We start from the raw sequence: 18,674 nt of genomic DNA, 5'->3' as shown, positions 1-18,674 counted from the left end.
TGTATGAGAAATGATTGTGTAAACTAGGCTTGTAGGCCTAGAAATTCAGTAGGCTTAGCGCCCCATTTGGGGCGCTGGAGGGCCTAGCGCCGGAGTTATGGCCAGTTGGCAAATTCAGTGGGGCCCTTCCGTCGGCGTTACACCGGTTGCGCTGCGCCGGCACCGATGACGTCATCGGTGTGCGCAGCGTCCCGGTTGCCGTGGTGACGGGCCCCAGCGCCGAAATTGAGTTGCGGCCGCCTCGCCCGTGGCAGCCGCAACTAAGACTTTGGCAACCGAGTCTTGCAGGAGTTAGCGCCGGCGCATTAAGGTCGCGCGGCGGCCGGCCGCTTTCCCGCCGGCCGCCTGCCCGCACCTCCCTCCCCGGACTCCTCCCACCCCCCCCGCGGAACAGATGCGTCTGGCCTGCAAGCCCGGCACTGTCCGAGGTGCCGGGCTCATTTTTCTGAACATTTGAACGGCCAGCGGGCGGGTGCAGGCAGCTCCTCCTTAACTGAAGGAGGAGGCCTGCACTTCCCCAGCCTGCCGCACCGCATCGGGTGCCGCAGCGCCGGAATTGCGCCGCAATGCGGCAGTCAGTGCCCATTTCGAGGCGCTGACACCCTCTAGTAGCGCCGGCAGCCGTTTGGGCGTGGCGCTACTGAATTTTTGGCGCGCGCAGGGGGACTTAGCGCCGGCGCTAAATTTCCGGCGCTAAAGCCCTGCGAACCCACAACCGAATTTCTAGGCCGTAGTCTCTTGAATTCAAAAGAATGAGAGGGGATCTCATTGAAGCATACAAAATTATTACAGGGCTTGATAGGGTGGATGCTGGGAAAATGTTTCCCTTGGCTGTGGTGTCTTGAACCAGGGGCCACAGCCTCAGCTTAAAGGGTAGGCCATTAAGGACTGAGATGAGAAGAGATTTTTTTCACACAGAGGGTGGTGATTCTTTGGAATTCTCTACCAGATAGAGCTGTGGATGCTCAGTCATTGGGTATATTCAAAACAGAAGCTGATAGATTTCGGACCAGCATGGGCATCAAGGGATATGGCGATTTGGCCAGTGAATGCAGTTCAGGCAGCAGATCAGCCATGATCTCATTGAATGGCCGAGCTGGCTCGAAGGGCCGATTGGCCTACTCCTGCTCCTATTTCTTATGCTCTTATGTTCTTAGTTCAGGGCTAGGGCAGGGGGAACCTGAGAGGATGTTTGGCATGGTGCACTAGAGCAAGGAAGGGAAGTGGCAGAGGCAGCTGAACGGATGGTCTCAATCATAAAGTCAAAGAAGTCAATGAGCTCCATACACTTGTTATCGGAGGAGAGGGTGGAGGAGACAGGGGAGAGGGGTTTAAGAAGACGGTTAGCAGTAGAGAATAGGAGCCAGCGTTTATCGTTGCATAACAGAATGATTCTGGGCAATTTTGGCAGAGTAGAGCAGGAGCAGATAATGCTTTATGAGGTGCAGCCTGATCTGCCACACCTGTTAAAGACACACCAGGCACACGGACATCTTTACGAGACAGGACCAGTCACACAGGATTTTTAAAGAGACAGAACAAGTCACAATGTTTATTAAAGCGGCTGGACCAGTCACACATGTTTCCTTAAGAGACAGGACAACTCACACAGCATTTTTAAAGAGACAAGACCAGACACACAGGCCTTTTAAAGAGACAGGAATAGTCACACAGGCCCTTTAAAGAGACAGGACCAGTCGCAGCGGCTTCATGAAGAAGCAGGAACAGTCACACAGGCTATTTAAAGAGAATGAACCAGTCACACAAGCTTCTTAAAGAGACAGGACTGGACACACAGACATTTTAAAGATACAGGACCGGTCGCAAAGGCCTTATAAAGAGACAAGTCCAGTCACACAGGTTTTGTAAAGAGACAGTACCTGTCATACGGGCATTTTAAAGAGACAGGACCAGTCACAAAGTCTTTTAAAAGAGCCAGCACCAGACAGTGAGGTATTTTTAAAGAGACAGGATCAGTCACAATAGCTTTTTAATGAATCATAAACACTCAGAAAGGCTTTTGCAACAAACTGCGCCAGTCATATAGATGTTTTAAGAGAAAGAACCAGTTGCACGGTGTTTTTAAAGGGAAACAACGGTGAAGGCTCAAGGGCTTGGAAATTCCTCTCGAGTGAAGACACTAAACAGATGGTTTCGGAACGGAAATTCTAGGCCCCCATTTCTGACCTTACAGATTATTAGACCATTAATGTTCGTTCACAGATTGTAATATTGTCCTGAATATGACCCCTTAGAACCTGCTTATTTTGCAGACTCTTCGTTTTAATATGTTTAATTTTCCTTAATGTTGAGAAAGGTTCGGCATTTTTTATTTATTGATTCATTTCCGGAATGTGGGCATTGCTGGCAAGGCAAGCCAATCCCTAATTGTCCTTGAGAAGGTGATGGTGAGCCGCCTTCCTGAACTGATGCAGTCCTTGAGTTTAAGATACTCCCACAGTGCTGACCTTGGTACAACTGTGTGGCTTGTTGGGCCATTTCAGAGGGCAGTTAAGAGTCAACTACATATGGGCAGCACAGGTAAGGAAGGCAGTTCTCCTTCCTGAAAGGGCCTTAGTGAACCAGTTGGGTTTTTCCAACAATCTGGTAGTTTCATGGTCTCCGTTACTGATACCAGCTTTTAAATAACAAATTTATTTATTTAACTGAATTTAAATTCCCCAGCTGCCTTGGTGGGATTTGAACTCACGTCTCCCGGATTATAAGTCCAGGCCTCTGGAATAATAGTCCAGTAAAATAACCACTATGCTAATGTACTCCGTGTCTGCAGATATTAATCGATAACACTCTTGACATGAGCCTTGTCGGTGTTAGAGATGCTTTGAGGAGTCAGGAGGTGAGTGACTCACTGCAGAATCCCCAACCTCTGACCTGCTGTTACAGTCATTTATGGGGCTGGTCCAGTTGATTACCTGATCAATGGCGACCCCTAGGAGTTTGATGCTGGAGGACTCGGTGATGAAAATGCTATTGACTGTCAAATGGAGGAAGTTAGACTGTCTCCTGTTGGAGGTGGTCATTGTCTGTTGTTTGTGTGGTGAGAATTTACAATAATGATGACATCAGGGGTGAGGGATTTTTATTATGTGGAGAAACTGGAGACGCAGGGATTGTTCGCCTTAGTGCAAAGAAGGCTAGGGGGAGTTTGAATAGAATTGTCCAAAATGTTGAGGGTTTTGATACAGTAAGTAAGCAATCTTTTTCCATTGGCTGGCTTGTCATTACCTATAGGACGAACTTTGATCACGCAGTGAGATGATCTTGAATGAACTCCCTGAAAGACTGGTGGAAGCAGATTCAAACGGCTCAGTTGGTAGCAAAGCTAGCCTCTGAGTCAGAAGGCTGTGTGTTCAATTCCTACTCATGCAACGTGAGTACAAAAATCTAGGCTGACACTCCAGTGCAGTACTGAGGGAGCACTGCACTGTCGGAGGGGAAGTACTGAGGGAGCACTGCACTGTCGGAGGGACAGTACTGAGGGAGCGCCGCCCTGTCAGAGGGGAGGTACTAAGGGAGCACTGCACTGTCGGAGGGTCAGTACTAAGGGAGCACTAAACTATCGGAGGGACAGTACTGAGGGAGCGCTGCTCTTCGGAGGGACAGTACTGCTGGACCACTGCACTATTCGAGGGTCAGTACTGAGGGAGAGCTGCACTGTCGGAGGGACAGTACTGATAGAGCGCTACACTATCGGAGGGACAGCACTGAGGGAATGCTGCTCTTCGGAGGGACAGTACTGATGGACCACTGCACTGTTCGAGGGTCAGTACTGAGGGAGCGCTGCACTGTCAGAGGGAAAGTACTGAGTGAGCACTGCACTGTCGGAGGAACAGTACTGAGGGAGCACTGCACTGTCGGAGGGACAGTACTGAGGGAGCACTGCACTGTCGGAGGGATAGTACTGCGGGAGCGCTGCTCTTCAGAGGGACAGTACTGATGGACCACTGCACTGTTCGAGGGTCAGTACTGAGGGAGCGCTGCAATGTCCGAGGGACAGTACTGAGGGAGCACTGCACTGTCGGAGGGACAGTACTAAGGGAGCGCTGCTCTTCAGAGGGACAGTACTGAGGGAGCACTGCACTGTCAGAGGGACAGCTCTGAGGATCAGTACTGAAGGAGCTCTGTATTCACGGAGCGCCAATACTGAGGGAGCGCTGCGCTGTTGGAGGTGCATTGCTGAGGGAGTAGTGTCTTGTCAGAGGCTCCGTCTTTCGGATGTGATGTTAAACCGAGGCCCTGTCTGCTCTCTCTCAGGTGGATGTAAAAGATCCCTTGGCACAATTCGAAGAAGAGCAGCGGAGTTATCCCCAGCGTTCTGGTCAATATTTATCTCAATCAACTACAATAAAACAGTTAACCTGGTCGTAATTGCAATTCTGTTTGTGGGAACGTGCGGTTTACAAACTTGCTGCTGTGTTTCCTACAGTACAACACAGACTTCACTTCAAAAGTACTTCTTTGGCTGCAAAGTACTTTGGGTCATCCCACGGTCGCTAAAGGCGTTCTATAATTTCAAGTCTATCTTAATAGACACTTCCAAAAGGTAATTCGACATAAACATGAAAAGCAGAAATTTTCAGGACTATGGGTAAACGGCTTAATTGTTCACTACCATTCAGGAAAGCAAATCACTGCTTTGAAATAGTCTGATCTGTTGGTTGTGGGCTCGCTTGAATCTATTTAATTTCATCCCACTTAGCACGATGGTAGTGGCACATGATACGATGGATGGTGTCCTCAGTGCGAAGGCGAGACTTAGTCTCCAAAAATATTGTGCAGTGATCAGTCCTACAAGAGCGTCATGGACAGATGCATATGCGATAGCTAGATTGGTGAGGACGAGGTCATGCAGAATATTTTCCCATGTTGGTTCTCCCACCACCTGCCGCAATCCCAGACTGTCAGCTCTGTTCTTCAGGGCTCGGTTAATGATGGTGCTTCCGAGCCACTCTTAGTGATAGACATTGAAGTCTCCTCATCCCCAACCAGGGAAAATATCTCGTGCACTTTCTGCCTTCAGTGCTCCATCAACTGGTGTTCAGCATGAAGATGTAATGATTCATCAGCTGAATGAGGGCGGTTGGTGGTAATCAGCAGGAAGTGACCTCGTTCATGACTAACTGGAAGCCACGAGACTTCATTATGTCCTAAGGCAATGTTGAGGACTCGCAGGATCTCTCCCAGCCAAAAGTTTACCCCTGTGCCCCCATCTCTTGTGAGTCTCTCCTGCCGGTGAAACAGGATATATCCTGGGATGGTGATAGAGGAGTCAGGGATGTAGACTGATAGGTATGGGTCTGTGAATAGGATTGTGCGAGAATTCAATGTTTACAGAGCTTTTCAAGGAGTATTGAGACGGTTACAGTGTATTTACCTCACTGGTTAATATTTTCAACATTTTCCTTTGATTCCTGGGTGTCAAAACGTTGCTCGTTTAATTATTGTCTCCCCCTCTGTAAAGCACCAGTACAAGTAAGGCTGCTTGAGGTAAATCATTAGAAACACATTTTTGTTCTTGTTCTAGATTCAGGCAAACATAATGCCCTGGGAATTAATTTGCTGGATTGAGGCGGGTGCACTGTGCTCTTGGCCGCCCTGAGAATGAAATTCATAGACAGAGGCTGGAGCAGTTAAATCTTGGCAGCGTTGGGAATTAAATTGCTGCACTGAGGCGGGAGCAGAACTATCTAGGCGGCCCTGTGAATGAAATTCCTGGACGAAAGTGGGAGCATTGCAATTTAAACGGGAGCAGCGTTATCTAAGTGGTCCTGAGAATGAAATTCCTGGACGGAGGTGGGAGCATTCTATACAGCACGGCCCTGGCAAACAACTTCCTGGACTGAGACGGGAGCATTCTAAAGTGACGGACCTGGGAAAGAAATTCCTGGACTGTGGCAGAAACAGGGTAATCTAGGCGGCCCTGGGATTGTATTTCCTGGATTGAGGTGGGAGCGGTGTAATCTTAGAGGCCCAGGGGATGAAATTCCTGCACTGAAGTGGGAGCAGTGTTATCTAGTCGACCAAGGGAATGACATTTCTAGAGTGAGTTGGGAGAAGTGTAATCTAAGCAGCACAAGGAATTACATTCTTGGACTGAGGCGGGAGCAGTATAATCTAGGCGATCCTGGGAATGACATTCCAGGACTGAGGTGGGAGCTTTCTCATATTGATGTTATTTTTTGATGAATGGTTGAGCAGGTTGGGCCTATTCTCATTGGAGTTTAGAAGAATGAGAGGGGATCTTATGGAAATAGATAAGATTTTGAAGGGGTTTGACAAGTTAGATGCAGATAGGAAATTTCCCCTCGTGGGGGAATCCAGAGCTAGGTGGCATAATTTCAGAATAAGGAGGCCACTCTTAAAGCAGAATTCAGGAGGAATTTCTTCTCACAGAGGGTGGTGAATCTGTGGAATGATCTTCCCAAGAGAGCTATGGAGGCTGGGTCATTGAATGTATTTAATGTTGAGATAGACAGATTTCTGAACGATAAGGGAGTCAAGGTTATGGGGAGCGGTCAGGGAAGTGGAGTTGAGGCCAAGATAATATCAGTCATGAAGTTATTGAATGGCGGAGCAGGCTCGATGAGCCAACTGACCTACTCCTGTTGTACGCCATATAATCTTATGTTCTAAACAGTGCAATCTAGGCGCCCTGGTAATGAAATTTCTGGACTGAGGCTTGAGCATTATCATCTGGACAGCCCCAGGAATGAAATTCCTGTACTGAGGCAGGAACAGTGTAATCTTGGCGGCCGTGGAAATTAAATTTCTGGACTCCGTCGGCAGCAGTGTAATTCAGGCATCCCTCGAAATGCAATTCCAGGACTGAGGCAGAATAAATGTAATCTAGGAGCCCTGGGAATGAAATTCCTGGACTGAGGCGGAGGCCGTTTAATCTAGGTGGCCCAGCGAATGACGTTACTGGACTGAGGTGGGTTCATTTTAATCTAGGCGGCCTGGGGAATGGAATTTCTTATATGAGTCAGGAGCAGTGTAATCTAGGCAGCCCTGGGAATGCAATTCCTGGACTCAGGCGGGAGCAGTGTAATCTATGCAGCACTGGGAATAAAATTCCTGGTGTGATGTGGGAGCAGTGTAATCTAGTGAGCCTTCAAAACGAAATTCCAGGGCTGAGCCGGCAGCAGTGCAAACTTGGTGTCCCTCGGAATTATACTCCTGGACTAAGGCCAGAGCATTGTAATCCATGTGGCCCTGGGAATGCAATTTCTGGACTAAGGCGGCAACAGAGTAATCTAAGCGGCCCTGTGAATTCAATTGCTGGACTGATGCGTGGGAGCAGTGTAATCTAGGTGGCCTTGGGAATTAAATTCCTGGACTGTGGCAGGAGCAGTGTAAACTAGATGGCCTTGGGAATGAAATTCCTGGACTGTGGCAGGAGCAGTGTAAACTAGGCGGCCTTGGGATTGAAATTGCTGGACTGAGGTGGGAGAAGTGTAATCTAGGCAGCTTTTGGAATGAAATTCCTGGTCATAGTAACATAGAAAAAGAGAAGATAGGAGCAGGAGTAGGCCATTCGGCCCCTCGAGCCATTCAATGTGATCAAGGCTAATCATCCAAATTCAGTACCCTGTCCCTTCTTTCTCCCCATATCCCTTGATCCCTTTAGCCATAAGAAATATATCCAACTGCTTCTTGAATATATTTAATGAATTGGCCTCTACTGCCTTCTGTGGTAAAGGATTCCACAGGTTCACCACTCTCTGGGTGAAGAAATTCCTCCTAATTTCTGACCTAAATGGCTTACCCATTATCCTTAGACTGTGACCCCTGGTTCTGGACTCCCCGACCATCGGGAACATCTTTCCTGCATCTGGCCTGTCCAGTCCTGTCAGACTTTATAAGTTTCAATGAGATCTGCTCTCATTCTTCTAAACTCCAGCGAGTATAAGCCCAATCGACCCAATCTCCCCTCATACGTCTTTCCTGCCATCCCAGGTATCAGCCTGATGAATCTTCGCTGAACTCCTTCCATGGCAAGGATGTTCTTCCTCAGGTAAGTCGACCAAAACTGCACACAATACTCAAGATGTGGTCTCACCAAGGCCCTGTACAACTGCAGCAAGACATCCTTGTTTCTGTAATCAAACCCTCTCGCTACGAAGGCCAACATAGCATTTGCCTTCTTAACCGCCTGCTGCACCTGCATGCTTACCTTCAGCGACTGGTGCACAAGGACACCCAGGTCTCGTTGCACTTCCCCTTCTTCCAATCTATTGCCATTCAGATAATAATCTGCCTTCCTGTTTTTGCCACCAAAGTGGATAACCTCACAATTATCCACGTTATATTGCATCTGCCATGCCCAATCACCCAACCTGTCCAAATCATCCTGTAGTTTCTCGGCATCCTCCTCACAGCACACATGCCCACCCAGCTCTGTGTTCTCTGCAAACTTGGCGATATTACATCTAATTCCCTTGCCTAGATCATTAATATATATTGCGAATATCTGGGATCCAAGGATTGATCCCTGCGGTACCCCACTAATCACTGTCTGGCACTCGGAAAAAGACCCATTTATTCCAACTCCTTGCTTTCTGTCTGCCAACCAGTTCTCTATCCAAGTCAAAACCTTGCCCCCAATCCCATGTGCCTTAACTTTACACGCTAATCTCTTATGCGGGACCTTATCGAAAGCCTTCTAAAGTCCAAATACACCACATCCACTGGTGCTCCCTTATCTAATTTACCAGTTACATCGTCAAAAATGTTCTGAGGCAGGAGCAGTGTATTCTAGGCGACCTTGGGAATGGATCTCCTGGACTGAGGTGGGAGCATTCTAACTGAGCATTACCTGGGAATGAAATTCCTGGACTGAGGCAGGAACAGTTTAATGTAGGCGGGCCTGGGAATTAAATTTCTGGACTGAGGGAGGGTGAAATGTTGTGCATACGCACGCTTTTAATTTAAAGCTGTGTACAATAATGTGAGCTAGATTGTGTTGCAGTGAAGTGTTGGGGTGACAATGGATCAATGAGTCTGTTTGTTGAATGACTGTAATTAATGCCAGTTACAGTGAGGCCTAATGATGTCACTCGGGGATTACCGTCTGCTCTAAATAAGGAGCTTCCTTCAATATGTGACCTCACACAATCATTGCGCTGCCTCCAGCACCAAGAGCACCAGCCTCTCACAGGTTGGAGGTCGTGGGTTCGAGGATCTCGATGGAAAATATTCTTCAACAGTGGCAGTTAACAGGAATACTTTGTAATAATAACAGAAAATGTTTTAAACAATCAGCAGGCCAGACAGCATTGTAGAGAGAGAAACAGTTTTACCATTTCAGGTCTGTGAAACTTCGTCAGAACTGGAAACAGTTAGAGATTGAACAGAGTTAAGCAGGTGCAGGAGCATGGAAAGGGGGTAGGAGAGGAAAGGTCAAAAGGGATGGTCTGTGATAGGGTGGAAGGCAGGAGTGGCGAATTGTTGCAAATGGGGATGGGAGAAACATCAACAGCTGCCGCCTGAAAACAATAGGGACCGAGATTATTGTCCGAAGTTGCAAAACTCAATGCTCTGTCCAGAAGGTTGTAAAGTGCCTGATCGAAAGATGGGCTTTAAACTAAATAAGGCGGGGCGGGGGGGGGGGGTGCATTCCCGGTGAAGGGAAATCTATAATGTTAAATAGAAAGGACAAGGAAGCAGTGCAGGAAAGTGATTGGGATAAGGATAACCTGTTGGTGTCAGGAAGTGACAGAGCATACAAACAAGGGAGTGCACTAACAAATAGGTGATAAAAAATCGTCATAAGACAAACAGTGCTATAGAGCAAAAAATGTTAAGATGTCTAAAAATGTTAAAAAGGAAAATCTGAAGACACCGTATCTGAATGCACGAAGCATTCATAGTAAGGTAGATGGATTTACAGCACAAATAGATGTAAATGGATACGATATAATTGTGATTACGGAGACATGGCTGCAGGGTGACCAAGGCTGGGAGCTGATTATCCAAGGATATTCGATATGGACAGGAGAAAAGTAAAAGGAGGTGGGTTAGCCTTGCTAATAACGGATGAAATCAGAGCAATAGTGAGAAAGGATATTGGTTCAGAAAATCAAGATGTAGATCCAGTCTGGGTGGAGCTAAGAAGCACCAAGCAGCAGAAAACATTGGTGGGAGTTGTCTATAGCCCTCCTAACAGTAGTGGTAATGTAGGGGATGGCATCTAACAGGAAATTGGAGACGCGTGTAACAAGGGTACTACAGAAATCATGGTTGACCTTTTCTACATATAGACAGGCCAAACCAAATTAGCAATAATACTGTGGAGGATGAATTCCTGGAGTGTGTACGAGATGTTTCTTTAGACCAGTACGTTGAGGAGCCAACTGGGGAACAGGATATGTAGATTGGGCATTCTTCAATGAAAAGGTGTTAATTGATAATCTTGATGAGCGGGGTCCTTTAGGGAAGAGTGACCATAGCATGATAGATTTCTTCATTGAAATGGAAAGTGAAGAAGTCCAATCCGAAACTAAGGTCCTAAATCTAAAAAGAGGAATCTACGATGGTATGAGGAGTGATTTGCACCAGTTATACATTACTTTCTGGCGCAAAAACACAAAAGGAAAAGCGGTCCAACCCTGGCTAACAAAATAAATTAAGGACAGTATTAGATCCAGTGGAGTCATATAAAGTTGCCAGAAAAAGTAGCAAGCCTGAGGATTGGGAGCAGTTTAGAGTTCAGCAAAAAAGGCCCAAGAAATTGATTAACAGGGGAAAATAGAGTATGAGATTAAACTTGCAAGGAACATAAAAGCGGATTGTAAAAGTTTCTACAAGCATGTAAAAGTAAAAAGATTAGTGAAGACAAATGTTAGTCCCTTATAGTCAGAAACGGGAGAGTTTATAATGGGGGACAAGGAATTGGCAGAGCAATTAAACATAAACTTTGGTTCTGCCTTCACGAAAGAGGACACAAATAACTTCCCAGAAGTGCAAAGGAACCAAGGGTCTAGTGAGAAGGAGGTATTAAAGGACATAAGTATTAGTAAAAAAATGGTGCTGGAGAAATTAATGGGACTGAAAACTGATAAATCCCAGGGTCTGATAATCTGCACCCCAGACTACTTAAAGAAGCCATGGAAATGGTGGATGCATTGGCAGTCAGCTTCCAAAATTCTATAGATTATGGAACAATTCGTGCAGATTGGAGGGTGGCAAATGTAACCACACAATTTAAAAAAGGATTGAGAGAAAACGGGAACTAGAGACCGGAGATCCTAACATCAGTAATAGGGAAATGCTAGAGTCTATTATAAAGGATGTGAAAAAAGGACACTTAGACAATATCAACGGGGTTAGACAAAGTCAACGTGAATTTATGAAAGGGAAATCGTGTCTGAAAAACGTACAGGTAGAATAGATAAGAGAGAACCAGTGGATGTGGTGTATTTGGATTTTCAGAAGGTCTTTGATGAAGTCCCACATAAGAGTTTAGTGTACAAAATTAAAGCATATGGGATTGGGGTAATATACTGGCATGGAATGAAAATTTGTTAACAGAGAGCAAACAGAGAGTAGCAAAAAATGGGTGTTTTTCGGGGTGGCAGGCGGTGACTAGTGGGGTACCGCAGGAATCAGTGCTTGGGCCACAGCTATTCACAATATATATCAGTGAAATGGATGAGGGAACCAAATGTAATATTTCCAAGTTTGCTGTCGACTCGAAACTAGGTGGGACTGTGAGTTTTGAGGAGGATACAATAAGGCTTCAATGCGAATTAGACAAACTGAGTGAGTGGGCAAACACATGGCACATGAAGCATAACATGGATAAATGTGAATTTATCCACTTCGGTATGAAAAACAGAAAGGTAAAGTATTATTTAAATTGTGCTAGATTGGGAAATGCTGTTGTAAAAATGGACCTGGGTGTCCTTGTATACCAGTCACTGAAAGCAAACATGCAGGTGCAGCAAGCAGTTAGGAAGGCAAGTGGTATGTTGTCCTTCAATGCAAGAGGATTTGATTACAGGAGCAAGGATAACTTACTACATTTATACGGGGCCTTGATGAGACCACAACTGGAGTACCTTGTGCAGTTTTGGTCTCCTTACCTAAGAAAGGCTATACTTGCCATAGAAGAAGTGCAGTGAATGTTCAGCAGGCTGATTCCTGGAATGGCAGGTCTGTCGTATGAGGAGAGATTGTGTCGACTAGGCCTGTATTCACTAGAGTTTAGAAGAATGAGAGGGGATCTCATTGAAACGTATAAAACTCTGACAGGGCTGGACAGACTGGATACAGGGAGGATGGCGCGTCTCGAACGAGGGGTCACAGTCTTAGCATACGGGGTAGTAAATGTATGACTGAGTTGAGGAGAAATTTCTTCACTCAGAGGCTGGTGAACCTGTGGAATTCTCTACCACAGATGGCTGTGGAGGCCAAGTCGCTGAATATATTTAAGAACGAGATAGATAGATTTCTAGACACAAAATGCATCAAAGGGTATGGGGAGAGAGCGGCAATATGATATTGAGATAAAGTATCAGCTATGATCATATTGAATTGGAGAGTAGGCTCGAAGGGCCGAAAGGCCTACTCATGCTCCTATTTGTCTATGTTTCTATGTTTCTATGAAGCGCTCTTCCTCGAGCTTAAATTGAGCTTCATTGGAACACTGTAAGAAGCAAAGGACAGAGAGGTCAGAGTAGGAGGGGAGCAGAGAATTAAAAGGACAGGCGACTGCAAGCTCGGGGTCACGCTTTCGGACTGAAGGAAGTGCTCCACCAAGCGGTCACCCAATGTACGTTTGGTCTGTCCAATGTAGAGGAGACCACATCGTGAGCAGCGAATACAGTATAATAAATTGCAAGAAGTACAAGTAAATCGCTGTTTCACCTTGAAGGAATGTTTGGGGCCCTGGACAGTGGAAGGGAGGAGGTAAATGGGCATTTTTGCATCTGCTGTGCTTGTACGGGAAGATGCTGTGGGGAGGGGGTGGCGCTGTTGGGGTTGCTTGAGGAGTGGACCAGGGTGTTGTGGAGGGACCTGAATGCTGAATTGCTGAATGGGGAGGGGAGAATATATAAAAGATTTGCTATCCCCTTCTTGCAGCTGTTAGCTTTCCCTGTAAGTATCTATGTCATATTAATAATTCTATAAACCATGTTACACTGTAATATTATTCTTACTAGTAACCGTGGCATACTCAGTTATTAATGGTATTCTTTGTTTCAAGTTGTTGCATCTTTGTTAATGCAAGAGTTGTTGTTAAAAAAGACCGGCACATCTTCACTGCTGTTGGTGTTCCTGGTAAGTCTCTGTTTCCAGCTATTAATTTTATAAATCATGTTTAACTGTATTACTGAGCTTGTCATTTTCTCCCCCCAGAACCCCTCTCTGTTGTTGGAGTCCCTGTTAATTCACTGTATTCAGGTATTAATTCTTTCAATCATCTTTAACTGTATTTCTCTCCGTGTCGTTCCCCATGCAATCCGCACTGCTGTCCACTATTGATATGAAGGTAATACAGTTTTACCAAGATTCAATTGTTCTATATTCAACTCAAGAAAAGATATTGGATGAGACTCTTTGCTTAACAAATTTAGTTCTGCTCTCTACACTGAACATTTTTAACAGATCAGAAGAATGTTGTCTTGGTTTAGGAGACTTTTCATCTAATGGAGAAGGATTATCGACCTGAAACGTTAACTCTCTCTCTCTCTCTGATGGTGCCTGACCTGCTGAGTATCTAAAACATTTTCTGAACTTATTTCAGATTTCCAGCATCCACAGTAATTTGCTTTTGCTTTCACCGAATGCTCGTTATGGGTACTGACACAGAGTCACAGGAACAGTTCCTGGCAGTTCACAAACACATCGTTAAATGTCTGAAATATCAGCGAATCATTCAGTTGCTGTCCGTGTCTCCTTTCCCACCATCTCCAGTTCTGCATTAGAGGCACTGCTTCTGATGGTTAGAATCGGATTACAAAAATAATTTTCATTCTTAAAAAACGTTCAGTCAGCCATATTTAAACGCGTTTATTTCAAATATTTGTTTTGAATTTACAATTGGAGCCCATACCCATCTGTCACAATTCAGTGGCTCTCTCAGTGAGAACCATAGTGATTCTCTATTGCCTCCTGCTGTACTGCATGATAAACATGCCCAGCTGATTGTAACTGAACTACTGAGGCTAAGAACATCCTTTCATATTTCCTAGACTAATATTCTCTGCACAAGTTAGAAAACAACAGGTGAAAAAGTACATGTATAAATCTCTTCCGTTTGTGTTCAGATACTCTACAAAAGCATTTGGCGGCTCGTTCACTGTTGGATAAGTCGTGTGATTATGATGCTAATACATGCTTTTAGTGGACTGTTACCTGGTAAATGAAAAATTTTAATTTTAATTCAGAGCCCATTCTTTCCAAAGTTATTTGTAAAATCTTCCTTTCAATGAGCTACAATTCGAGTATTTCAACAAAACTGTAAAAAGCTCAATCTTCAATACACTCCTTACAGCCCATTTATTTGTATAATAACTGCAGAGCACTTGTATTTATTATCTTTGCACTTGTATATCACAGCCGTACCTTTTAAATAATATTGCCAGTAATTATTGCACGCCAAGTTTTCAGTTTCTGTATTTTGATGTAGCATTCATTTTAAGTTGTAAATATAATGGATATTCTAACCATGACCAGGAATTCAAGCGGGATATCCCCCTCTCTCACACAAGGGCACAGAAACGAAATGCACTGCCCCGAATGCTGACCGATCCCTGGACACGAAGGCTTCCTGAGAGCTTCTGGTCCTTTGCGTCCCTGATACCTCGGGCAGAGCTACTGTCTGCTGGGCAGAAGTTACATCTACCATTTAATCTTTCATTGCTCAAACATCTGTTACTTTCCTGTTGTATTTATCTCAGTTTCATTGATTGATTCCACTATGTATTCCCGATTACTCTAAAAACAAGCCCTGTAATCAGCTCCACGGGTAATAGAATTAAAAAATATAATTGAATGTCGCTAATGATTTGCTGATTTCTCTCCGAATTACTTCAAACTGCTGGTCTTGCTCCCAGACCAATGTATAAACTCCCTGTTTATTTCTCTTCCTCACAGTGAACTTAGTGACGATTGTAATCCTCTCTCGTGGAAAGTGCGGTCTCTCCAAATGTGTCACTCGCTACCTGGTGGCCATGGCAGCGGCGGATCTATTGGTCGTTATCCTTGACCTGATATTGAAACAGATTCCGATTGTTTATAATGTACAGTTTCGTTTCGTGCGGCTACTCCCCGTGTGTAATATCCACGCTGTCCTGCTTTATGCAGCCACAGATTGTTCTGTCTGGTTCACTGTCACTTTCACCTTTGATCGATTTGTGGCCATTTGTCGTCAGAAGCTGAAAACTAAATATTGCACCGAGAAAACGGCGGCTGTTGTTCTGGGAGCAGTGACTGTGCTGAGCTGTTCAAAGAACATTTTCTGGTATTTTATGTTCACAGGCCACTATTCGCTTATGAACTTCCCCTGGTTTTGTGATGTAACACTCGATGTTTGGTTTTCCCCACTTTGGGCAGCATTCGAGCTCGTTCATTATATTGTCACCCCGGGGGTCCCATTTGTTGTCATTCTGCTGTTCAATGCGCTCACCATCAGACACATTTTAGTGTCCAGCAGAGCCCGCAGGAGACTCCGAGGTCCCAGCAGTGGGGAGAGTCCCAGAGATGCAGAGATGGAGAGCCGCAGGAAATCCATTATTTTACTTCTTGTTATCTCCGGCAATTTCATCCTGTTATGGGCAGCATTTATGGTGTTTTCTATATGGTACCGTATTTTGTCTCTGTGGCCTGTGTCTGTCTATCCACCTGAATATTTACAGGAAACAGGATTGATGCTGCAGCTGCTGAGTTGCTGCACAAACACTGGGATTTATGCCCTGACCCAGACAAAGTTCAGAGAGCAGTTGAAGAATGTACGGAAATATGCCTTTACTCTGGTTGTAAAATTCATTAAAGGATGATGTGAAGCAGAGACTTTGCAGCCTGAGAGATTCCTGGGACTGATATTGTGGCGACCACTCTCTCCCGGGCCGCCCACCGGTGTGGAAATTCACGATACTAAGATGGCGGACACAGCACCCTGCACAAAGATGGCGGCTCCTTTGCTCCGCACAAAGATGACGGCCCCTGCGCCAAGCATCTAGATGCTGGCCCTGGAAAATGGCAAAATATTTGCTGCGCCGGCACACTACACACAGGTGGCGGACCCGGCGCCCATCACAAACATAGCTGCTCCATTGCTCCGCATTAAGATCGCGGTCCCGGCGCCCTGTACAAAAATGGCGGACACAGCGCACCTCACAAGTATGGCAGCTCCGTTGCCCCCCACCAAGATGATGGAACCCACGGAGATCTTCCACCCATGACCACCAACCTCATAGTTCAAAAACCCCGCACAGCTTACACCTTCCTCCTTTCCAAGATCCACAAACAGAACTGCCCTGGTAGACCCATAGTTTCAGCCTGTTCTTGCCCCATGGAACTTATCTCTTCCTATATCGACTCTATTTTTTCTCCCCTTGTCAGCCTCTTCCCACCTACAAACACGACTCTTCCGATGCCACCCCCGCCACTTTAACAGTTTCCATTTTCCTGGCCCAACTGCCTCCTTTTCACTATGGACGTACAATCCCTCTACACCTCCAGCCCCCACCAGGATGGCCTGAGTGTGCTCCGCTTCTCACTTGAACAGAGATCCGACCAGTCCCCATCCACGACCAGCATCCTCCGCCTGCCAGAACTTGTTCTCACATTGAAGAACTTCTCTTTTGACTCAATTCACTTCCTCCAAATCAAAGGTTATGCTATGGGAACCCGCATGAGTCCCAGCTGTGCCTCTCTTTTCGTGGGACATGCGGAACACTCGTTGTCCCCTCCCTCACCTTTTTTCTGGTATATTGATGACTGTATCGATGGCATTTCCTGCTCTCGCCCTGAACTAGATTATTTCATTCACTTTGCTTCCAATTTCCACCATTCCCTCACCTTCACATGGTCCATCTCCGACTCTTCCCATCACTTTCTCGACTTCTCCGTCTCCATCTCTATGGATGGTTTATTGACAAACATTCTCGACAAGCCCACTGACTCCCACAGCTACCTGGATTACACTTCCTCCCACTCCGCCTCCTGTAAGGACTCTATTCCATTCTCCCAGTACATCCGTCTCCGCCACATCTGCTCTGATGATGCCACCTTGCATACGAGTGCTTCCAACATGTCTTTCTTTTTCCTCAACCGAAGATTCTCCTCCACTTGGTGGACACGTCCATTGACCGTTATATCTCCCACAGTTTTGCCCTCACCCCTACCCCTCCCTCCCAGAACCACGATAGAGATCGCCTTGTCCTCACTTTTCACCCCACTAGTCTCCACATTCAACGGATCATCCTCTGTCAACTCTGCCACCTGCAACGTGATGCCAACACACAACACTTCTTCCCCTCACCTCCCCTTTCAGCATTTCAAAGGGGCCACTCCCTCCGCGACACCCTGTGCCACTCCTCTACCACCACCAACACCACTTCCCCTTCGCCCAGCACCTTCCTGTGCAAGTGCAGGTGATGCAACACATGCCCTTATACCTACCCCCTTCCCACTGTCCAGGTCCCCAATCACCCCTTTCAGGTGAAACTGCGATTTACTTGTACTTCTTGCAACTTAATATACTGTATTCGCTGCTCATGATGTGGTCTCATCTACAGTGACGAGACGATACGTAGATTGGGTGACGACTTTGTGGAACACCTCTGTTCAGTCCATAAGGCGGACCCCGAGCTTCCAGTCGCCTGTGACTTTAATTCACTGCTCCACTCCCACTCAGAACTCACCATCGTTGGCCTCCTGCATTGTTCCACTGAAGCTCAGCGGAAGCTCGAGGAAGAGCACCTCATCTTCAGATCAAGCACTGTACAGCCTTCTGAATTCAACTAGAGTTCAACAATTTCAGATTATATCCTCGGCCCCTATCATACATATATTTTTTATTCTGCACTTTTTTTCTGTGTCTTTTTTTCTACTCTCCCATATGACAGCTGTCTTTCATTCTGCCAGTGCAATTCACACTTCATCTAGAGCCATCCTTTCTTTCTTAACCTGTCCCATTACCATCTCCTTTTGCCTTGAATATCTCTTAATGTCTCTTAACCTCTCCTGCCTTCTATCCTATCACAGACCTACCCTTTTGTTGTTTCATCCACTACCCCCTTTCCCAGCCACTTTTCTTGCTTATAAACCTGTTCCATTTCCTGCTTTTTTCCAGCTCTGACGAAAGGTCATCGACCTGAAACGTTAACTCTGTTTCTCTCTTCACAGATGCTACCTGACCTGCTGACTATCTTCAGCATTTTCTGTTTTTATGGTGGAACCCTCGTTCAGCACTAAGATTGCTGCTTTGGCACCCCCTCAAAAATGGCGGCTCTGGCGCCCCTAAAAAATGGTATCCCACACAAAGATGTCCGCTCTGGTGCCGCTAAGAGATATGACGGTTCTGCTGCCCCTAACAAAGATGGCATCTCCGGTGCCATGCACCAATATGGCGGTCCTGACAACCCGCACATAAATGGCTGCTCCACAACCCCTAACAAATTTGGTGGCTCTGGTGCCCCAATCAA

General features: G+C 46.0%; 1 protein-coding gene across 1 annotated transcript in view; it reads left to right on the top strand.

Annotated features, from left to right (window-relative positions):
• Window positions 1-16,022, top strand: part of LOC147092689 (putative G protein-coupled receptor 139) — a 34,303-nt gene extending 18,281 nt beyond the window's left edge. Inside the window, exon 2 of the mRNA XM_085975666.1 lies at window positions 15,121-16,022. Coding sequence (XP_085831792.1) covers window positions 15,121-16,022 — 902 coding nt within the window. The remainder of the gene's footprint in view (window positions 1-15,120) is intronic.
• Window positions 16,023-18,674: the final 2,652 nt, after the last annotated feature.

This window comes from Somniosus microcephalus, unplaced genomic scaffold, assembly GCF_052327205.1.
Source record: "Somniosus microcephalus isolate GS21.2 unplaced genomic scaffold, FLI_Smic_1.0 unresolved_chr2, whole genome shotgun sequence".
NCBI lineage: Eukaryota > Metazoa > Chordata > Chondrichthyes > Squaliformes > Somniosidae > Somniosus > Somniosus microcephalus.
The sequence above is the reverse complement of the archived record's forward strand: the minus strand, read 5'-3'. Positions and strand labels throughout refer to the sequence as shown.